A 24601-nucleotide genomic window follows, 5' to 3' on the forward strand; every position below is an offset into this window, starting at 1 on the left:
TTTTCACGCTTCTCTATCATTCTTGCAGAGGTTTCTTGCAAAGGTTTCTTGCAGATCTCGTGTGATACGCTTAACATTTTACTGTCTTTTTATATTTATTTTATTATTATCATTATTCTAACAATCTATTAGTTTAAAATGTTTTACGTGAATTTCCTTATTTTTTTAGTAACTTTCCTATATCTTATTGTATATACTAATTAATTTACGAGATTCGGACAATTTCTTTTTCAGAAACAGCTACGAGAAATCAGTGGCCCGTTCCCAATCGCCGGCGACGACTTTTTCCGCGAGAGAAGCGCCACAATCGAAATGACTTCGCAAAATATTGAATTATTGAACCGTCGTAATGAGAAGAGGACGAATAGCGTGACAACATCCAACGCAATGTCCACTTACTCTATGAGCACCAAGACATCATCAGTCGCTACGATGATGACGACCTATGATAATGGCTGGTCCAGAGAACACGAAACGCAGAGCTCCGTAGAAGCTACCATCTTTTCCGACAGACCACCACCGCCGACGAGCTCACCACCGAGATCACCACCGAATAACGACGAGATTGTAAGCCCACGAGGTGCTGTTCCAAGACGAACGGGAAGTTGCTCGAGCTCCTCTTCCTCAGGAAGATCAATCGATGCCTGCGTATCGCCTCGAGTTTTATTATCCAGATCGCCTCCCAAAAGCTCTCTGGATTCTCTCACGCGACACGAAGCCCGGATAGAGTGCACCACCAACAATAGAAAGGTCTCCAGTCCGACTCAAACGGATAATACAGGTTCCTGGAACAGATCTAGCTCACCGAGCCGGCTAAGTCAAACGAGTGAGACAGAACCGCGGCTTGAAAGATCCTCCTCGAGATTTAAACCCGGCGGTAGATCGTCTACGTCTTCGATTTCAAGCGTTTCTAAAGCTTCCTCGTTCTCCTCGCCGAGAAACTCGCCGTTCGAAGGGGACAAGTCATCGCCAACGTCGTCGCTGTGCGTGTCACCCCAGCCGGGCATAGAGGGATTGACGTTAGTACAACGTACAGAGGTCGTGCTCCGAGTGAACGCAGCCACCAGTGATGCCGCCTCGCAGACTGACATCTTGGAAGATACGGAGCAAAACCACACCGGCATGATCCAACGACCGCTTCCGGAATCTAGGAAGAAATTACCGGAGGAGATCGAGTGCGAAGAACTCAGCAAGGACTTAGCCAGTCAACTCAGTCCCAACGACAAGCTTGTGCCTATACTCGGTGAGTATCTCTGTGATCTTGATCATTCTCAATTGCATGAATAATGATTTAAAGAGTCATTCGTCTGGCGATTTTACTGCGATTGCACTCTACGTCATCGTTAATAAATGCCAATGCAATTGATTCAATCAGATATGTTGCTCAATTTTTAAATGACGTTCACTTTAACGCGGATCTTGCGCTGACATATGTATATACGATCAATCTAGTAGTCTCGTACGTTTACTTCAAACGAAGGTACTTTAACCACGTTTGTGTCCGCGTCGACAATGTCTGCATGCACGCGCGCGCAATTATCATCCGGGACACGATAGAATCGAGCATTTGAGGGCAGTGACCTTTAATTTTAATAAGCGCTAATTTAATCAATGACACAACTGCGTTATTCAATTATACGTCGTCGCTGCCGCGATATTCGATGCGATCCCCTGTCGCATTACGGCTTCCATAGAACGCCGAGAACGCCTTGGAGCGTGAAACGAAGCGTGCGCGAGTTGAAAAAACGCGCAAAACCGAGAGCACCTGATGATGTCTCTTTTTTTTGTTCCTTATCAGTTCCAGCGCCGGAGCACAAGAAACCCACCGACTACGTTTCCGGCCTGTTCAGGGTGGAGACGATCTTGCAGCCACGATCAAAACGACGGCTCTCCCTAGAAGAGGGAGCAATGCCCTTCTGCAACGAGAACTCGGATATGGATAAAAAGTAAGTTTTCTCTTTTTTAATTGCAATTTTCTTAATTAAAGCGTATTTAAAGCAAGCTCGCGCTCGCTCGGATATCACGCGCGTTGTCTTTATCCGGTTGCATCGAGGGTCAGTAAGACTGTTGTTACAGTCAAGATAGATAAGACAGTATAAATATATATCAAATACGATAATTAATAGTTTTCACGTGCTATTAATCAAATCGCATGCCTTGAAATTCAAGGCTTTCATTACAAGTGCAAATCCGTAATACTCGGTACTCTACTTAATCGGTTCATGTACATCTAGGAGACATCTTATAATTTTGATAAACAAGCAAGAAAATCTTTTCTTTTTTTTTTGTGCTCTCTCAGTGTCATTTAAAATTCTTCGCTTGCGCATTCATGCTGTGTGATCGCTACTACAAAATCAACGTTAATCGCAATCGCAATCAGGAATGTATTATACGAATAAATTAATGATATAATATAGAGGTCGGTCCTTTTATTTGATGTACAAAAATCGTATTGTGAGAAATATTGATATATTGTATCTTCATATTTCATATATTTGCTATTTGTAATTTGTATTGTTATACTTTTCTACTACTATCTATTGTTATTTATTTATTATAATTTTGCAATTTCTTTCCTTATCCTTGTCGACTCGGTCTGTCTTGTATACTTATGGACAATACTTGTCCCGTATTCAAAGAGAAAGTGCCAAAGCACTAAGCTATTACGTAATGCACCATAAATGATATTGTCAAGCCCCAACTGTTCGATGCTTGTTCTTGACGCATCATATTATTTGCCAGTCTTTAACGTATGGCTGAAAGTGACGTATCGTACTAGTAGATTGCACGGTGTGCTCGCAACACAAGTCAAACGGGAAATGGAAATGGGGCCTCCAGAAAAGTAGATACGACTTCCCATGTTTATTCCATCTGATTAATGCGACCAAACGGTCAACGGCATTGAAAATTCCGTGTGCTACATAAAAGCTTGCGATTGTAAATTAAAATGTCACGTGCAAACTGTGTCTAATATGACATAGTAAAATTTCTGTCTTAGGCTTAATAACCGATTGAAAATCAATAAAAAAAGAATGTTAAATCAATTTTAGTCGTACACGCGGATTTTCCATCACATTTTACATTGAAACAGAAAAAGATCGGCATCTTGAAAAATAATTTGAAATGGTAAAAGATCGTAACAATTTTGTGTAAATATTTGCGGTGCAAATGATGATTGAAGAAATAATTACATTGATGTTCGCTTGCATTTCTTAATTACAGTATCCCGTTTTAAACATATTTCAAACATAACTCGCGCGGAGATAAACACGCAACGTAATTTTTTTTAAATAGCATGCAATCTTTTCTTTATCACTTTCTCCTCTCTTATAGACCTGCTTAGACGGACAATATCGCACATGCTATTATTTAACTGATAACGATCAACCGGCTGGATTTATACGGAATATCCCATTGAATCGTATGCTTCTCGTCCGTGAACTTGAAAATCCATTTCTGTTTTATTCATCACAAATTTTATGTGTATATGAGATTATAAATATATATATATGCAAATGTAAATTGAATTCTACGTCGCAAAATATTCCTTCATATCCGCTCATAAATTATTCTGTCTCTCCTGCCTCGCCATGAATATGTCGAAATTAATTCAATCGTGACTCACATTTATTGACGCAATTCCTTACCTTCGCGCAAGGATCGACAATTATAGAAACATTTTTGCATAAATGCTGCAAGAGAGAAAGAAGGAGGAACTGGGTTGGCATTAATCGACTAAAAGTGTAATCGTGGCAATAAATTCTTTTCAGACATGAAACGATATCTTCGACCCCCGTCACGCCACTGTCGGCCGATCTTACCAGCCCTCTCTCCCCTACTTCGGCTTATTTCACGACATCCGAAGGAAAAGCAAGGTTCCTGACGAGATACTCCCAAGACGTCACGGCGGAGGGATTAACACGTCAAGAAGATGCGCCGGCGATTGAACCGACGAATAGCCTTGACCTTAGGCAGAAAAAGGTACAAATCAAATTATAATCAAACGCTTGCAGAATGTGCTGTAATTAACTACACGATTGCCTGTGACTAAGTTCGATTGATATATAATCGCGAGATATCGGGATACACGGTCGGATAATAATAATTATTCACAGATAGTAGGATGATAAGTATCGTTTCATCAAACCTCTGCGAGCATAAAATCTTATGTAAAATATAATTATCGCGCTTTGGAATGTCGTCTCTTATCATATATCTTTAAAGCTGCGCTGTTACCTAGTAGTTGTCCGTAAATCATTACCTTGCCGATTAAATATCCTCGCGCTTAGTTAGTCGAATCGTGGCATAGATACGATTCATTGTTAGTATCATATCAGCATATGCAGACGTATTCTGAAATTATGATCTAATGATCTAATTTTAGGAGGAGCTGATGATGCGGCTTGACAGGAAGTTGGTGGTCCTCAAGGCCGAGCAAGAGGCCGTAAGGGAAGAAGGTGAGGTGAACGAAGCACTAGGTGCGCGAGTAACCGCTCGCGTTTCCGCTGTAGCTCGTCCGCCGGAAGCGTCCAAGTATCGGAATCACGTAGAGGAAGTCGGTAAGATTACGAGTCTTCTTCTCGGCCTTAGCGGCAGATTGGCTCGCGCTGAGAACGCTCTTTATGGAATGTCGGCCGACCACGTAGAAAGAGTAAGTATGAAATTTTTCTTGTTTCCTTGCATGCTTGGTATAAACTTTTCTGTCGTACTAATTAAAGTTGATCGATGATGACATGAGATAGAATACATCGCAATTTGATATTAGTATTTGTTAATCGGAAAATTATAGGAAACTAAAAATCTAATTTTAGTTATAAATAATAATTTCTTTCTAACACGGATGTTAATAATATGATATATGACTACTTTATAAATACTAAAAATATTTATGTTTTAATTTTATATTATAACTTTCTTTAAGCATGAGTTTTTCCCATGTAATCTAAAAGATATATAAATTTATTTATATCAATTTTGTCTGTATTATTCTGTGTAGAAAATTTTGGAAAGCAAACGGGACAAGCTAATGGATCAATTGGAAGAAGCGAAGATTCTGAAGAATAATATTGATAAACGTAGCGTAAATGTATCGGCGATTCTAGCAAAGTACCTAGATGAAGAAGAGTTTGCTGACTACCAACACTTCATCAATATGAAAGCAAAGTTGATAGTGGACGGTCGCGAAATATTGGACAAGGTGAAACTTGGCGAGGAACAATTAACCGCGTTGAAAGAGGCAATTGACTAGTCGTAACGATGAACTTACATGCTAAGTTATTATGAGATCGATTCATAAATAACTGTATATTAACAAGAGTGAACAATGGAAAAATCTCGCAAAATTAGTCAACTTTATTCGAAAACGTAAATTAATATGGATGAAAAATTACGGGAACACACACAAAAAAGAAACGTCATCTAAATCTGGTTAAAAATCTTAAATTTCTACATATATAATTATAAATGAAAGATAATGTGTTTTGACAAAGAGTTATGAAACACATATATAAATATTTTTATATATGTATATATATATATGTCTAATATCCTAAATGGATTTATATCCGTGTCTAAAATTGTATACAAGTTGTCTATTATTATGTCTAAAATTATATTATATGAAAGTTATTTGTATTAATTAAATAATTTTGAAAGTTTATTTAAAAATATGTTCCTGTATTGTGAAATCAGAAGATAGCGATAGATAAAAACATCTTTAAGATGATATTATAAAAATGTCGAGTAATTTAATGCATGGTCAAAATAATATTAAAACAAATGTATAAAATCTACTTTGCGTATAAAATAAAACCAGAGAAGTCATATAAATCTGATGTCCTCAAGATCTAAGTGTGATCCTTTGAAAGATCACCTTAAGTGCCTAGTCTTTGTTAAGCTTGCATCGATTTTGTCGTATTCTCTTGGTAATCCACAAAGAAAACTGTATTGTTTTTTTATATATTTGTGGCATACTGAAGAAAATCATTACGAAGCGTTACGGTAGTTGCATAAGTTGAATGAAAAAAACCAGGATAAAGAGAGTTATTTTCAATTTTCTTTAAAAAAAAAAAAAAAAAAAAAAAACTGAAACTGCGTTAAAATGATGTTGTAATAATTACAAAAATAGATTTGTAGATGTAAATACCAGAAATACATGTGCGCAATATATGTGCGTGATGTAGACTTGAAAAGAGAAAACCAGAACGTGTGTAAACGGTAAATAAAATTGATTGAGAATAATGCCGTAAATAACATATAATACGGCTTTTTTATAAGCATACATACATACATACATATATATATATATATATATATATATATATATATATATATATATATATATATACATATGTTTGTATATTAATCGCCGCCATTAATTATTTTTCGTGAAACATATTTGGATATAAAATGTATTATGAATTATACGAAAAAACAAAATTTTAATATATTTAAAATATATATATATATATATATATTGCACGCAATAAAATTAGTATACATATATATGCATGTATGTGTATTTTTATCTCAAATCATTTAGAAACGCGACAATAGCACCGTGCAGTGTAACTCCGGTGCAATATTCGCCTGTAGATACGCAACTATGGACGCTCGAAGATGCTAATAATCCGTTGCATGTTTAAAGGACCTTTCGCAAAAGAAAACGCAAGACGATGCTATTGAAGATCCGAGAATGCACGTTACCTGCCGTTAGTATACTGTTGGCGAGGCAAATCGCTAGATTTTCGATCTAAGATTATTTGGTGGTGCCTTCTTATATACGAGATGTGATATAAGAATAAGGAGAGTTTACGTTTTGTCTAAGCAATTGCGCGGCATTTAAATAACTCAGCGATGCAGGCAATTGGAGCAGCATTATATGTGTATATAATAATAAGTAGATTAAGTGCAAACACATACCCATAGACGTAAATGTCTTTACGCTAACACGTTATGTACGCATGTACGCATGAATATATACACACGTATACATACACGCATACGTGTACAACGAAATAGTACTTTTACGTATTGTTCTAACTCCCGGGGGTTCATGTCGGCCCCCTATGACGCTTGTGATTTTATTTACTCTATACGATTCCACCAAGGACTCTCGAAAGAACCGCGGAAAAAGATCGCGTGTCATATTCGAGCCTCCATGATGGTTCAAGCGAGAAATTTTATGCCACGGTCACTTCGATAAAAAAATTCTCATGTTTCATCTATTTTCCTATCCCATTTTACGTCTCCGTTTGTATCTCACGTCTTTTTTCCATTATCAATTGCCCCCCCTCCCCGCTCATCGCTATTCTATCGAAGGCGGAGAAGAGACTATAAACAAAATTACACGGAAGGATGGATCTCCGAATCTTTAAGCTCGGTAATGGAATATTTACCGAGGACCCAAGGATCTCGAGACAAAATCCATCTCAACCATGCCTCCATGACTCAAAGAAAAATCCGATTTTATTTGGTCCCGCGCATTTAAATCCTCTTCATATTGCCCGTTCACGAAGCAAATCGCGCTTGATATCAAACGATATAACTCGGTATAATCGCAAATAGAGCATGGTTACAAAGATAGCGTGTCGCAAACCGAAATTAGATGATAATGCGATAATAATAACGATGAGAAAGACTGAGTACAGGGCATAAAATTTTGCGGCACAATAGTCAGTTTCTGTTCCTCGTTTGTCTATCGATATTTGCGAATCGGCTGTGGCGAATATTATAATCTTGCCGTTAATCGGATGTAACAACCACCGTTATAATGTATTTGCGAGCAACATTACGCCACGCGACGGCAATATCGAATGCGATTGTCATCTTCTTGATTTTCCCCTTTCCCTGCCAGACGCAGCTGTTGTACATAAGAAATTAATCGAAACATGGTGCTCTGGATATGTATTTTTTACTATACCGAGAAGAAACGTTCCATTATATATAATTCGTAAGCTATCGCACACTATAGCTCTGAAGACTATTAATATTTAATGTTCTCGCTGTGTATAAATATTACCATATATTATAATTTTACATTTTTATGCGAAAGCAATATAATAATTACACATACACATTCGTGCGTCACTTGTGTAAGCGACGACGCTAGGTCGTTGTTAGTCTGACAATATTATCCTATACAAATGTGTACGAAATCATTACGATAATTACAGTAATTATATTTCTCAAGCTCGCTTACAATAAATAACATGTTGGAATTCACAAATGAAGTGTCTATCTTTTTCATGCGATAATAAACTGTTTTTTGCTTACCAATAAGAAGTTATTAAAATAAGACTGTCAATCTTGTGGAAGTTTTACGTTTGACTTTGCCATCCTGTGCGTTGCTAGAATAAGAAACATTAAGCCAAAAAGCTAAAGTTGCATAAATATACATAACTCTCATTTATTTTGTAAAATTTTTAAAAGATATATTATTTAGAATTTAATTTATATAATTTCTTGTCTAAATGAATACAGATATGTTATGAATTAGTTCTATAATTAGTATATAGTAAATTAATTTTTATTAAAAATTATCAAATTATCAAAATTGTCGATTAATGAAAGAACTCTGAAATCACATTGTACGATTGTCCAATGATATATTGTATTTACTCTTTCTCATAATTCATTTTGCATAATTAGTCTACTTCTTCGATAGTCGGACCACCAGTAGTGTTACCAGCAGTAGTTTGTCCGCCATATCCTGGAAAGTTTGGTACAGCACCGATACTTTCATAGAATTCTTTTATAATAGGGTTACATATCTGAAAATTATTATATTTATGATGATGCGACGTATGCATTTACGTATCAATTGTCTTAATGGCTTGTTATTATCAATAGTAGCAAATATAGAAACTCTAAGATATTTCTGGATAATAATAGGTAATAAAATGAATACCATCAAACGGATAATATGATACTAGTCATATTCAGAAGTAATATTTCCAAGAAAATATCGTAAAATTAAAAAAAAAATATATATTATTATCTTCAATATTGCAATTGGAAGAAATTCACACATTTTTACATGATTATATTATACCACAGATATACCAAAAAAAAACTATACATTTATTTAATGAATTTGTGATATAATTTTTTAATACTCAAAGTTTCTCTCTCCCTATCCCTATCCCTCTTTTTGAACAACTATATACATGTATATACATATATATATATATACATATATATAATAATGCCTAGTATATTTATATTTCTCATATCAACAAATCTATACAACAGATCTAAATAGTTGTATTGCAAAAAAGCTAAAAAAAATTGCATTAAATACGATATAAAATCACGTCTCTGTACATCTATTTCAGTATCATTCGGTTACACTATTATCATAGATATATAGAACCGAATGAAAAATGCAAGAATACCTTCTCAGCTTCTTTCAACTTTGTCTCGAACTCCTTCTTTGCTGCTAACGTATTTGTGTCCATCCATTTGATAATCTCGTTACACTTTTCGCTGATGCGTTTTCGATCAGCTTCCGATATCTTTTTCTTGACCTTTTCTTCTTCAACGGTGCTCTTCATATTAAAGCAATATGATTCCAGGTTGTTCTTAGCCGTTATTCTTTCCCTTTGTTTCTCGTCCTCGGCGTGATATCTTTCCGCTTCGTTCACCATTCGTTCGATATCTTCTCTGCTGAGGCGTCCCTTGTCATTGGTAATCGTTATTTTGTTCTCTTTATTCGTCGATTTTTCCGTCGCGGAGACATTCAGGATGCCGTTGGAGTCGATGTCGAATGTAACCTGGGAGCGAAAAAAATTTCATGGTAAAAATCGCGCCGTCCCTTCTCCTCGCTCAGTCTCCTTCCTTCAATTATGCTGGCCGTTTGCTCTTTCGATTTCTTTCTTTCGATTCTCCCCTTCGACTTCGTTCCGTTTGCCGACCGCCAGCATCCGGATGCTTATCCGAACAGTCTGACAATTCCAATAGAGCCCCCCTTCCTAGATTCGTGCGCCGATGGCAACGGGCAAAAAGGAATCTCGAGACATGAGAATCGCCTTCTGCCTCCGCTCTTATCCTTTGAGCCGAGCTATACATTCTTTCTCGAGAATCCTTTTTTTTTTTTTTTTTTTTTTTTTGCAAGACTCGCATCTTGGTACAGTTCATTCCGGAGCCTATTGCTCCGTAGGATTGTTTTCTTATCTCCAACGTCGATAGTCGGAAACGTTTATTAGCGGTTTGAAGCCCGTGAAGGCTCTCCTCTCTTAATTACTGATCGATGATCATTAAAGCGATCAATTGCGATACAGAAGGCGCCGCAACGAGTTGCTTGACAAGAAAGCAACTGTTCCTTTGAGCATAACGAGATGTGACGCCGAATAGGAATAATTAAATTCAAGCATAATTAAATATCTAGTCATGTCTTGTATTATTTGTCTTGTTTATACACCGATGGCCATTAAAATTGCAACACTATGTATATACACATTTATATATATAACACATTGTTGCAATTTAATGGCCAGCGGTATATTAATGCATTCTGTCACTTCATTATTCCGATGATATCAAAACCTTAAGAGTATTATTCAGAAAAAATTATTTGCGGCAAAATTCAATATCGAATACTGTAAAAATTTCGTCTTTCCACGCAATATCTCTTCATCAAAGAAAACATCGTGATAATTTAATTGTTTGCAATTTTATAAATAATATTCAATCACCGAAATTAGATACAGCATTGATGACAGATTTTAAAATTTTTAGATTTTTTTTCCTTTTTGGTTCAATTAATAAGAGCTTATATTTATGACAAAAAATTAAATTAATTGAAAAGCAAGTTAGAAAGAAATGCTTTTATAAAAATTAAATCAAGGCATCTTTTCTACGATTTTTATATTTTCTGATATTTCGATTACTCCTAAAAATCCCAATATTGTCTGACCGTTATATTCTGCGAAATTTACTTCGATCTGAGGTGTCCCTCGTGGTGCCAACGGGATGCCAGAAAGTTCAAACTTTCCTAAAAGATTGTTGTCTTCGGTCATCGCCCTTTCCCCCTCGTAAACTTGTATCAGCACGCTCGACTGATTGTCAGAGTATGTTGTAAACGTCTGCGTTTGTTTCGACGGGATTGTTGTATTGCGTTTGACGAGAGCCGTCATTACACCACCAGCCGTTTCAATGCCAAGCGATAGAGGAGTCACATCGAGCAGCAACAAATCTTGCACGACCTCGGACTTATCGCCATGTAAAATGGCAGCCTGAACCGCCGCGCCGTACGCCACAGCTTCGTCCGGGTTTATGGATTTATTTAATTCTTTGTCGTTGAAAAAATCCTAAGAGAACGGTTGGAGAAAATTAAGTGTCATATCAGTTGGCAGAATTCTATCAAATAAAAATATATCCTGTTTCTCCAACAGTTGGAAATAGCAGGAGTGTCTGTTGATTTTGTCATCTAGCTCATTAATGCCGTAACGAACACCTGGAGACTAGCCTCGTGTTTTCTTTGCGCGTACCACCCCTGCAACTTTTCTCCGTGTAGCGGGACGGAGAAGAGAATGGCAATAGCGCATGGAAATTGAATCGAATTTTAATGTGTTTTGTCACCGAACATAAACATTTGATATTATCTTGGCTTTCATCGCAGGAAATTGAGTCAACAGATGTTAATTTGCCTAATGAAATGGCAAACTACAATATTTTCAATGAATTATATCTTTCAAATATCTGCGTCGATATATCAAGGTAAAGACAAGATAATGAGACACGATAATTAACCTGTAGAAGCTTTTGAATGCGTGGTATCCTTGTTGATCCACCGACAAGAACTATATCCTGGATCTCTGTCTTATCCATTTTAGAATCGCGTAATGCCTTTTCCACTGGCTCCAGAGTGCTTTTAAAGAGATCTTGGTTCAATTCCTCGAAACGAGCACGCGTGAGCGAGGTGTAAAAGTCGATGCCGTCGAGCAAAGCGTCGATTTCGAGGCTGGTCTGCGTAGAAGAGGATAGCGTCCTCTTGGCACGCTCGCAGGCGGTTCTCAGCCGACGAACGGCTCGTTTATTCTTCATCAGATCTTTCTTGTATTTTCTCACAAACTCTTGCGCAAAATGTGCGACGAGACGGTTATCGAAATCCTCCCCGCCGAGATGAGTATCACCGGCTGTTGCTTTAACCTTTAAAAAATATTATTGATAATGATGAAAAATAAACATTAAAGAGAGTATGGAAAAAAAATTATATAAAATGTGGTGGTACTAGAACTTAGAAACTTATATTTGCTATAAATTATTTTTTAGATAAAAAGAAAACCAAATTATAAACGTATATGTTGTTAAGTTGCTAAGTTTCTGTAACGTAAATATTTTGCACTGATAAGCAATTAGTTGAAATTAAACATGAAATATATCATTCTAATGCCAATATTGTTTATTATATATATTGTTCGCTTATTGCTCACTGTAAATATTTTACATCGTAACAAGAAATTATAAAAAAATCATTTTGACATATGTGGATTATTTTCTTATCGATATTCTTACCGAATTGGGCAGGCGAACTTACTTCAAATATACCATTATCGATAGTCAGTATTGATACGTCGAAAGTACCGCCGCCGAGATCGAAGATCAGAACATTCCTTTCACCGTGACTCTTTTTGTCAAGTCCGTAAGCGATGGCAGCTGCGGTCGGCTCGTTAATGATCCTCAGGACGTTCAGGGCGGCGATAGTGCCCGCGTCCTTCGTCGCTTGACGTTGAGAGTCGTTGAAATACGCCGGGACCGTGACCACGGCGTTCCCGATGGCCATACCCAGGTAAGCTTCCGCAGTTTCCTTCATCTTGGTCAAAACCATTGAGGAGATCTCTTCGGGGAAGAAAGATTTCACTTCGCCCTTGTAATAATACGTAACGATTAATTAATGGAGCGGCGCGGGAATGAAAAACATTTACCCGTATGAAACTTATGAAGGAAGAAAACTCGGTTCTCTATTGTAAGCCCTATGCCGGTGCGGCAGGTATTTTTTTTTTCTTTTTTATTAAACGTATACGAAAGGAGAAGGGAGAGAAAGGGCTTTTCCGTGTCATTTATTTTACGTAATTAATTTTACATACTTTATATCGCAATCGGATTTTCGGTTTGCCTCCGTCATTGATAACCGCGAATGGCCAATGCTTCATGTCAGATTGCACAGATGGATCTTCGAATCTTCTACCGATTAATCTTTTAGCATCTAGCGAAATAATTTTGCTTGGACCTTTTAGTGCATTTGCCAAACATTTATATTAATTTTAAAGAGAACTTATAACACGCAGTGCGTTCAACGATACACAAAAATGATAATAAAATGTAATTTTCTTTTTTTACAACTATTTTATTATTAAATGTAAATTAAAACATATTTTTTCTACTGTTATAAAATGAAAATTTTAAATTAATTTAAAAGGATTGTCAGCCTTTTTCTTACTTTTTTTAGAATTAAACGCATCATTCTCTATTATAATTCTCTAACATAATCGAGTAAATTGTGTTGAGATATAATTGCCTAATCGGAGGCGAACAAATCCAACTAAGACAATTACTTTGAAAGAAAATGGTTATGGCTATTATCAACATCATAAATAGGATCTGTTACGGCGTACTAGTCATATCCGCATGGCGATAGTAGATTTCGAAACTGCGAGTCAATTGAGAGTTTTTATTAAAAATAAAATCAAAAATCGGATATATCGTTTTCGCGACGTAACATTGCTAAATCGCTTGATTTCGATACTGCCGTGGAAATTCCAATCGGAGTTTATTGTCACGGTTACCCGCGACTAGTCTATTCGCGTAAAGTCTATCGAAATGGCATGTCCGTGCAGTTTGTGCAAAAGCTGAGCTCACCGAAAATTGTATTCGCAGGATTCATGGCTACTTGATTCTTTGCCGCGTCGCCAATCAACCGTTCGGTGTCCGTGAACGCGACGTAGCTCGGCGTGGTACGATTTCCCTGATCGTTGGCGATGATCTCCACTTTGCCATGACGAAAGACTCCGACACAGGAATAGGTCGTGCCCAGATCGATACCGATCGCCGGCGCTGTCATTGCTAAACCTGAAATTTTGGGAGGCAGCGATATGAATTTCATCGTTGAATCGCAGTTCCGTTGTTTCGTAATATCTCCGGCGTTGTCTATTGTCCTGTCAATTTCCCGCCGGTTCGAGTGTCATAATTACACAGCAGTGAATTACGTATCGTAGAAACTGAAGATCTCTATTGCAACCAACATTAGTAATTATTATGATGTTAAATTGATTTATATTGCAGATAAGATATACATTATTAGAAAGAAGAATATTTTAATTACAAAGGTAGTGATACTTAAAAAATAAAATATATCCAATTACTCTTTATACGCATATACATATTACATATTGTATATTGCTATATTATAGTATGTTATACGTAAATCTGCAGATACAGATATGTATTTTTATATTTACGCGATAAGAAAAAAATTATTCTTAGTTATTAATTGAAAATTATATAAAAGTTCTTAATCATTATCTGCTTTGATATTTTTTCTGGTTCGATATTCGAGATATCGAATATTTGAGACCATTAATTTTCAAAATCTATCCACGTTATTATTCGTTTCAATTTCATGCCACGTAATTACCAACAATATTTCAATTATTAAACATTCAATTAACAATTAATACAGCGGACACAGAGGATTGATTAAAATGTTGATTGCCGTATGGGTCATCAATTACAAGATATTGTATATATTTATATAGCGAAAAGTGGAGCGCGATATAAATAAAAAATGTAACATAATTGTATAACAATTCACATAGCTTAAATCCTGTCCCAAATGATAATTTTGAAAACGAACAGAAAATTCGATGCGAATCGTACATAAATTCGACACGTGACACGTTGACTCCCTCTCGCTATCGTATAATCTGAAGAGGGTTGAATGCGTTCGCGAACCGAATGACGAATGAAGGGCGGCAATCATACTGCCTATCCCTTTTATGACGTCATAATAAAGTTCCGATATCACTTTTTTTTTCTTCTACTCTTAGTGATGACGAGATCTTGGAATTTCTCTCTCTCTCTCTCTCTCTCTCTCATCCTTTTGCTATTGATTGCTACAATTTTTCCTATATTACTATTATATTACTATTACTATTAGACTTAATACGAAATCAAATCATTCTAAAATTGACATATATGATGTATATAATTTCGGATATATAAATGTATCATACTATACACATACAAATGGCAAGTTGAATTCTGCGAGACATATACTGTCTGTTAAAAAAAAAAAATTACTATAAATATAAAATTGACATCTGTGATAGAGAGTTCATATGGAATAGATTTTTGTGATATTTGTTCAATTAACATATGTTACTTTTTGTTCATAATTTAAAAAAATTTATTATATCACAACATCAAATTCATATCTTGATTATTGTAGATAAAAAAAAAAAAAAAAAAAAAAAAAACAATCTACCATGACAGAGTCAAAGATTAAAGTTTAGCAGTTTTTCGTACAAGTATATTATTTCTTTTATAAAATATTTGTAAAAGCTATTTGAACGTAATATATTTTACAATCAGGATAGAAGAAACGGCATGGTGTTTCGTTACTTCTTACCTTGAACGCAAAGATACAGAAGCCGATCGATTATCGCTTAACCGAGTTAATTGGGGAACGTGTATCGTGCTTACGTTCAGGATACAAGTACACGGACACGTACGCCTAAACTGGGGTCCGCCCAAAACTAGTCCGTTGCATGGTACGAAGGAGGTTTTAACGAGACGCCGCTCGAAAAGACGATAAATTCAGCTACGTGGAAAACAACGAATAGTTTCATAGAGCGCTGTACGGTCTTAATAATTCGCTTACTCCGACACGACATCAACGTGTGAGACGCGAATGAAACGATATTAGAGATAAAAAGAGCAAGCGGCGAAAGTGTCTGATAAGTTTCGTCCCGCGGGGACGACGCTTATAAAAGTATAGGATGCCGAGAACGGCAAAGAGAATCGAACCAAATATTGAGATTGAATCAAAGGGATCCAGCTCTCGTAAATATGTCGTCAGGCCGGTAAACAAGGGGGCACGAAGCTTGTAGAAAACCGCATTTCCCCGCTCGGCGCGTGGTACGCGTATAGTCGAAACCGTGGAAACGGAAGCGGTCGATGGTGATCGTGGTCGTGCGCTAACCGGGATTTAAGTCCGAGAAATTTATTGTTCTGCGAGAAAGCGGACAGAAAGAAAAGAGATGATTCGGTGTATTGAACTGCGTGTGTTGGTAAAAGAGGAATAGGAGAAAACGTGATGGAAGAATAGAGGGAAAAGAAAAAAATTGAGCGAAAAGTTAAAAAGTGAGAAATCCTGGCGAGTAGTCCAAAACTAGTCGCCTCGAATCCTGTTTCTATTTCCGATTCAACGACTGATCTCGCGAATCTACTTGCTCGCTGATTTCATGACCCATGATATCCGCTTTTGAGTAAGATCGCAACTATAAATGAATCGAGCTAACAATCATTGAACGGTTTGCATTTTGCATTAGAAATGTGTGTAATTTTTATATATATTAATAAAACAAATTTACAATTAATTAAGCAAATCACAAGAAAAATTAAATATTAATAAAGATAATAAAAAAGAAAAGAAAGGATACATCTATCTACTTTATAAATAAATATCATAGATATTAGTCGGATTAACAATCTTTCGCTAAAAAACACAGCACGTATTTTCAAAAATATTGTTCAGCACGGGTAAGAGGCTTAGCAAATCGCGCACGCTGTATTCAATATGATGGTCACGCGAGATCGAAATGCGATATATAAATCGTAAAACGCTTACAGTTATCGCAAATCCAACGTAATATCCACTCGAATATTGCAGGCGCGGTTTACGCGGTAATTCGCCGATGACAACAACGTCGCGATAAAATGAAATCGGTCTACGGCTTTTATAATGGATTTATTTTTTTCTTTTCTTTTTTTAGGCTTGCCTTTTTTTTAGATTCCTGAAGTGAATATGACCGGAAGTTAGCGAATAAGGTAAAGTGGATGCGATATGATTTTGCCAACACAAAACCGCAGATCTATTCTTAGCGCTATTCTCTGAGGAAATGTAACTCGGATCGCAAAATAAGCCGAGTTGACGTTACATCTTGCTTTATCGTGAGTTCGAATTCAAGTGTTGGCCTTTAAAACGACATATATGTAGCGACATACCTAATATGATATATTCATGAAATTCTATGTGGTCCTCAATGAGATGGCTCGATGTTTTGAAATATGACAAAAGCAACGAGCATTGTTGCGGGAAAACGAATTTAGCGCGCTTCTCGTCCTTCTTTCTATCCTATATTTTTTTTTCCTTTCTGTTTATTTCTTTTTTTCTATTCTTCCTGATTCTCAAAGAACAAGGATTGAGGTATTGTTAAAGATGGCTAGCCGTGAGCAAATTTTCGTCACGATTAAGTGCGTTTAATGGGTCTGGAAATAATTAAAGAACAATGACATTACCAATCGTTTTACACCAATTATATAATAACAAACGTGTCTTGACATATCAAAACACTATTTTAATAATATCGATAATAAGAGGTTCTACATATCTACAGTGAAAATTATTAAAAATAATAAAATAATGATAATAATTTTTGTATAAATATTATAATTTTTGAACATTTTTTTTTCATCGATCGCTTCTTATCCTATAAATAAAAAATTTTTTTGAAATTTTAAAAATAAGAAATATAAGAAAAAAAAGCAGAGAATCCTTACTCTTGATCAAAGTAGCAAGAATCGAGAAAGCGATTAAGCTGCTGATGTAGTAATCCTGATTGTAAAACAAACTGCTTCATACACGCGCATAATTGTACATTCAACGAATCTGTTTCATTAAGTTCGTTGGCGAAATGGAAATATAACGGCTGTCGTTTACAGACGCGCAGCTATCTGCCTTGCACGCAATCCGGCCGCTATAGTTAATCGCTCTTGTGCAGGAGGACAGAAGCGGCATTTATTATATTCCGTAAGCTTTGCGAATAAATTGAAGCTCATGAAAAGTCAGGGGAGAGCAAAGTCTGCGCAAAGTTCCTTTATTAACCCGCTTCAACGGTCATCTCACGATAAATAAAAACGCTGCCGACACGCTCTTCTCGCGCTCAAAGAAACTTTAATTTCTCCACCGTAACGTGTGTTTCGAAGAAACATGTCGACAGTCGGAGATGAAGCGCGATACTCTGTCTAACCCTGTCGTCGGGTTCTGACGATCCGTATCGACGACGTCGGCAATGGAATCCTTGAGACACGAGGAAGCATGTCGCGTATCTGTTTGATGGTTTTGTGTGATAATGGAAATTCGCCGAGATTATATTGTGCACGTAAGCAACTTTGATCGAGAAAAATCAGTCCTCGTTTGGATGTCAAATTTGCGATGCTGACATCATTCTCCAATGTGATTAATCATATAATGTAAGTCTATACACAATGATTTTTTAAATCATATATTTCTTTGAGTTTCAGATTCTATTTCTCTTTCTTTTAGTATATTACATTTTATATAATTAATCTTCGTTAAATATTTATATAACTATCTCTTGTTAAACATTGTTTATAAATATAAAGAATATTCGTAGTATTAAGATAATAACTGTTAAAATAACGTTAACGAGTTTTAGCGATATATGACCGGAAGAATAATATCTTGTCATTTTTATCTAGACTTTTAAGAATTAAATAACGCTCCCACGGACCCTACGCACAAAAGCTACTTGGGGTCCGACGGACCCCAATTAATTTATGCATGGAGTGCTGATACTCGCGCGAGCACGTTCTCCGCGGCAGTAGCTTAATGGAGCATCGGTTATCGGCGAAATTTCCAATAAAGAGATTCAAGGCACTCCGCATCCGCCTCGGGTGGATTCCTAAAGTACTGAACACGACGTGCGCACACGTATTTATCTTTCGGGGACAGTCTTTTACCGCGTTCCGCCATCGGGCAGCAGGGATAATGTAATGCGCTAATAAAAATGCAGAGTGCGATGCTACTTTGGGATTCTCGGATGAGACTGTGGTCGCGCATGCAGTTCAACAAGCACACGCGTACGTATAATTTGGGGAATTTCCTTACGAGTCCGTCAGAGAACTTCAAAGCTGCGTATTTCGATTGAATCTTCGAGAGACGTTCGCGAGAGTGGCTCGGAAATAAGCATCACGCAAGTGTCACAAAAGTCTGCCCCTATCGTCTCGTGGCATTTATGAAAAATCAACGTAAAGGAAAAAAGACGGATCGCCGCGTTAAGAACTCAACGGATCAAAATAATATATCAATCTGAAGGATGAATAAGAATAAATAAAATAAATCGTATTTTTCTAAATAATTAAAAAAAGAAATATTCGAACGTCTTCATGACGAAAAAATGTTATTATAAATTTTTACGCGGCACTCTCATCTCTCTATATAATCTAAAGAAAATTTATTAATAGAAAAACAATATACATTGATATTTATACATGTCTATACATATACATTACCGCAAAGAAAAATAAACATGAGTAAATTTCTAACTTAAAAATAATATATATATAAATGTTACTATAAAAATCTAATATCAATGTACAAATCTATAAGTTCATCAAGCCAACGACATATAATTGTGATTAATCGATTTAATGATTTGTAAAAATTAGAAAGGATTTATTCATCGGCCATGGTCGCGGCCATGGTAACATCAGAATCGTCTACGCATTTTTCTTTCCGTAATAAAGAGTGAGAAATGAGAAAAGCAAGAGTACACATTTGCGATCCCGGCGTTTTCTCGCCGCTCAGGAATTCGCGCGCGTTTCATTCTTATGTTATTATCCATTATTATTCCACTATTATTCCGCGCCGATATAACGAAGCACGCGCGAGGAAAAGCAAAAACGCCGCGATCGAGAGAACGACGTAGACGAGCGAGATTCTCGGCGAGAAGAAGATGACTCGCGAAGCGTATTACCTGCTGCTCACGGTTGTTTGAGATGAATGCAAAAGCGGGGAGCCTTCTCGCATTTAACCGCGTTACTCGTCTTTCCTTAATTAACGTCGATTGAATGCGAAGACTCGGATTTTGTCTTGAGAAGATTCTACAAAAATTTTTTCCTCGAAATGCTCGTTTTCACTTTTAACCTTTCGGCATACTGGCTGATGGATAAAAATTTTTTACTAAGAAGAAATAGCTTTTTCTATCTTTAAAGTAAAGAATCAAATTATGTAAAAACAGTTTATAAAAATATAATAAAAATATATGTAATATTTAGAAATTGTTCTTCCAAGTAAAAAAAAAAAAAAAAAAAAAAAAGTTTAATTCAAACATGTGAGATTGCGAGATGTGTATTACGCCTTAAAAATGCGCCAACAATTCGGCGCGGAAGCATCGAAAAAACTTTATGTCGGACCCTCGCTGATTAATCAACATTTGTACAATATTACGAGAATGTTACGAGAAATCATCGGGAGCGTGCTTAGTAAAGGACCCTTAAATTCACATTCGCATCGCCCGATTACAGGATTATTCCATCTTGCCGTTTGCGCGGGACATCAGATTTATAACTTTAATGTCGGCAATAGAATAGCATTACCTCTGTTTTTCTCTGTTTCCTTCCCGCTAGCAAAGTTAAACAGCGCGCAATTTTTATCCGCGAAAATAATCGAGATTTATAAACCGTCATCTTCTCGATGCGATCGCGGCGAGTTTCGACGAATGATGGAAAGTCAATCGTACCCAGAAGCCGCGAACAGTTTCTTCATACGCCGCGGAAAGCAACAACGGCACGTACGTTTTATTGTATTTTCGCTCGATGCGATCATATCAGAATCATAATAGAAAATAATCGACTACTTATCATCAGCCGGTCGATTTTTATATGCAGATGACAGGTTGCGATAATCGACGCAGTTGTACGCTTAGAATGCCGTTCTATATTACGCGTAATCAATCACGTAAAAAAGTTGTCTATATAAATCGTACTAAACGAGCCACTGATAACTTATTTCTGTTTTGGTTTATTTTTGTATTGTTATAATAAATAAAAATAGAGATTCAAGCACAATCCTTAATCGTGTTTGACAGATGCAGTCGTTAAATATCACATGGTAAAATAAATCATACAAATATAAACTGTTCTCGCAGTTCAAAACATCTTCATGTAACCCTTTTTAATCCTTGATAATTGACAAACGACGATGAACGTACCGCATTGTGTTGCATAATTAAAGGCTGCGGAGTACCATTCAAAGTAAATAAATACCATGCTCTTTACTACGTCGTAGCAACAATCTTCGCGTATCGCGGAATGGCTGAAGCGCAGCTGCGCTCGTCTTGAACGATTCGGATTACGTTAATTAACGAGACGAAGTTACAGAGCGAAAGGAGAGTTTCCGCATCGGAACGTTCCGTAGAAACAATTCGCGTCGCACCAGAAGCAACCATCACCGTCGTTGTCGCCGTCGCCGCCAACTCGCACGATTTCGTCCAGTTGCGCGTATTACGAACTTAGAGATACATACGCATCTACACATATCTAACGTAGAAATACGCGCGAGAGTTCACATGATGATTCGTCTCATTACAGAGAAACGAGAACCTGCGGTACAATACGCCGCTGCTGCACGCGACAACTCGGCGAATGCGTGTCCTCGCGATGTACGTACATTCGTTCGTAATTAATTACACGCGCATGCACCGTGCAATAGAGGTAGGTACTCTGCGACAAAGTACAGAGTACCTACCTCTATTCTATTCATCAAACTCCCGTAGATAGACGCGTGCAAATCGACGAGAAATAATCGAGCCGCATTTCGTGACGAGGCATACTTAATGCGCGGCGATCGAGTGTTATTAACGAGAGTCGGTGGTGGTCGTTGATCGGCAGGAGCGAAGGCTCGATTACCTACATTACGCAGTTTCCGCCGCGCGACATGATCCTTAACAAATAGTATTAATCGGGTTATGAAACTTGTAATTATATAAAAATTGTCGGAATGCGGACTGCAGAGCGGAGCGCGCGTGGAAAAGGATGCGGACAATTACTGACAAACGTGGCGAGAATAATGAATAGGCGGAATAGCATTTTTCATATTATCCGCATAGAACGTTGTTTCAAAAGTGACACAATCCCCATCGGTCGTGGAGACGTATAAAATAATGCAATAGCTATTACAGCCATTATTTTTTCTACCGTGTATGACTTGGCTGACAAATTTTACAGGCATTCCGATTGTTTTCTCATTTAGTTAATATCGATCAAATACTACAATTCAGTCTAATATAATTGCGCAAACATGCTAATTTACGTATCAAATGTATATAATAACAGATTGAAGAGATCTGACGGGATTGGCGCGTGTAAATTTTGGAGATACGATGACGCATGCATGTGTGTGATGCGTATACTCGATCGGTTCGACTCTTTGCCTATAAAGGAACTTCCATAATAGGTGAGTTCCGTTGACTGACGTTATGCATTGTTTGCGTTATATATTATAATCACTTTTTCCGACATTGTTGGTATAAATAATTTTTAATCTCATTAAATATTTGCGATTACTTAAAATCTATACACAATAGAGACTATGTTAAATATTAATTTTTAAATAGTGTGTCTTTTTACGAATGCTCGTTTACGTATTTTACTCTTTTCAAGTATACCGCATCACGCAAGTATTTACTTTTTGAGATTAAAATAGTAAGTATATCGAGAGAAGAAGCGAGAAATGTATAATATAATATTGTATGTAAAAATTGTATTAAAGTTTAATATTTTCATAATCGGTGACGAGTCAACGATGCAAACATTCTGCAAAGGATGTGACGATCGGGTGAAGGTTTGTCACACAATTAAATATGCTCGAAAGAGGCGAAACATATTTTTGTCAATATTTATACCGCGCTATGCGTTACGAAAAATGAGTCCATTGTCGAGGGAATGTGGGAAAAGACTGTGGGATAAAATTATTATACAGCCACTGAAATAAATGTCACGAGTTAGTTACTGCCCCGTCAAGTGTACCACCACATATATTCGCACATACATTTGCGCATACACAATGTTGTTCGGCACGCGGGGCAAACTTAACATATCGCATTAATTCATCTTTTTCTTTACTCTTGCGCCTCTCTACCGCGTAATTTATATATCCATGCTTTATGCTGGCCTTTATACTCCGCGATCGCGACACTTGTTTAATTGCATTTACATACATTTGCAATCATATATGCCGCATATATCAAGTATACTAACAGTACACAACACGATTAATAAATGACTTGGACAAAGAGAAAAATTTTATTATCGTTTAATGAATTTGCATAATAAGTTTCGCTAAATAACTTGGAATATGATCTTCATAGATACAATTTGTGTGATTATAATGATTATTATTTATTATTAATGCAGATATTCGAATTATTTATTATAAATAAAAAGCAACAAAACTGCGAAAATCGGTGTAACACAACCCGAGACTCGCGATATATTTCACATTGTTCCTCACTGTTTATTTTTATGCTCTTTTTCCGTATATTCCCGTCTGTAAACTTTCCGATGTATGTAATAATAAATGTTGGTTTAATGTTGATAAAGCAACGTTAAGCTCGAGCTCTTCTCTTCTCTTTCTCCCTTTTTCTCTTCCCTTCTCTCTCTCTCTCTCTCTCTTTTCGCATCCCCGGATTTCTCGTTTTCTCTTCTTGTCTCCCATTCCTTTTCCCACCCCCGTATATCCCGCTTTTCCTCATTTTGCGACAGTGGTTACAAGACTGTAAGCGGGATCGATACGAGCGCGTAGTAGCGCGTTAACCGACTGCGTGGTCCTGTTAATGTCCTCTGGGCAATTAGCATAGTGCTCCTAATTAAAAACACTCCGTGACTTAACTCATTGTCAGTGTGGTCGGACGGTGCATGTACACTTTTATTCCCGACGAGAAGAACGCTCTTTGCAGGTTGCGAACGAGGATTCATGATTTTCTTTCTTTCTCGCTCAAAAGTTATATTTTTGCATCTTCTTGCTCTAAATTATAAATATCGAATCTTTAAAAAATATGTAAAGAAAAGAAATTAATTGTAGACATATAAAGACAGACTTAACAATAGATATATATGGTATTTTTTTGTCTCGAGGAAAAGGAGAAAAATTGCTGATCATTTTTATAAAAAGATACCATAGTTTTATCTCTCTTTCTCTCTTTCGCGCGATCACTATCCAACATATAATATAGAAAATGCATAAATCTTTACATATCTATGAAACGAATTTTCATTATACAGTATCATTGCGAATAACAGTAGCACAGAAGAGCGTGAAAAAAAAAAAAACAAAGGTTACGCGCATTGAAATGAATTTATTCAGGGATGAAAGTAAAAATGGGTACATGAAAGCTGAGAGAAGTGACAGAGAGAAAAATCTCTTCGTAATTGCTAATCGCGCCGTTTCGATGCCGCGCGTGCGCGATTAAAGAACCCCGTTTCCGAGGGAACGTTATTAAATTCTGAGAGGACCGACTTTCGCACGGAGATATTCTCAAGATGAATCCCGACGAGCGACTTGGCAGTGACAAAAAGT

The 24601-nt window shown here is 36.7% G+C and overlaps 2 protein-coding genes across 7 annotated transcripts in view; one reads left to right on the forward strand and one right to left on the reverse strand.

The window, feature by feature from the left end:
* Positions 1-8375, forward strand: part of Shrm (shroom) — a 126291-nt gene extending 117916 nt beyond the window's left edge. For all 3 annotated transcript variants that reach the window (XM_070311726.1, XM_070311727.1, XM_070311728.1), the window contains exons 9-13: positions 235-1243; positions 1799-1946; positions 3771-3981; positions 4385-4651; positions 4997-8375. In XM_070311726.1, the coding sequence (XP_070167827.1) occupies positions 235-1243; positions 1799-1946; positions 3771-3981; positions 4385-4651; positions 4997-5248 (1887 nt within the window). In that variant the 3' untranslated portion in view covers positions 5249-8375. The remainder of the gene's footprint in view (positions 1-234; positions 1244-1798; positions 1947-3770; positions 3982-4384; positions 4652-4996) is intronic.
* LOC138941844 (heat shock 70 kDa protein cognate 4-like) overlaps positions 7266-24601 on the reverse strand; it is a 59931-nt gene continuing 42595 nt past the window's right edge. For 2 of the 4 annotated variants that reach the window (XM_070311730.1, XM_070311731.1), the window contains 7 exons: positions 13861-14070; positions 13089-13207; positions 12539-12868; positions 11752-12150; positions 10938-11309; positions 9396-9773; positions 7266-8771 (listed from right to left, as the gene is read on the reverse strand). In XM_070311730.1, the coding sequence (XP_070167831.1) occupies positions 8646-8771; positions 9396-9773; positions 10938-11309; positions 11752-12150; positions 12539-12868; positions 13089-13207; positions 13861-14062 (1926 nt within the window). In that variant the 5' untranslated portion in view covers positions 14063-14070 and the 3' untranslated portion in view covers positions 7266-8645. Of the gene's footprint in view, positions 8772-9395; positions 9774-10937; positions 11310-11751; positions 12151-12538; positions 12869-13088; positions 13208-13860; positions 14141-24601 lie in introns of those variants that run through there. The other 2 variants (XM_070311729.1, XM_070311733.1) reach the window with 2 other exon arrangements.

The sequence above is a fragment of the Polyergus mexicanus genome, unplaced genomic scaffold (assembly GCF_030449975.1).
Source record: "Polyergus mexicanus isolate NDT 795.1 unplaced genomic scaffold, iyPolMexi1.0 SCAF_20, whole genome shotgun sequence".
NCBI lineage: Eukaryota > Metazoa > Arthropoda > Insecta > Hymenoptera > Formicidae > Polyergus > Polyergus mexicanus.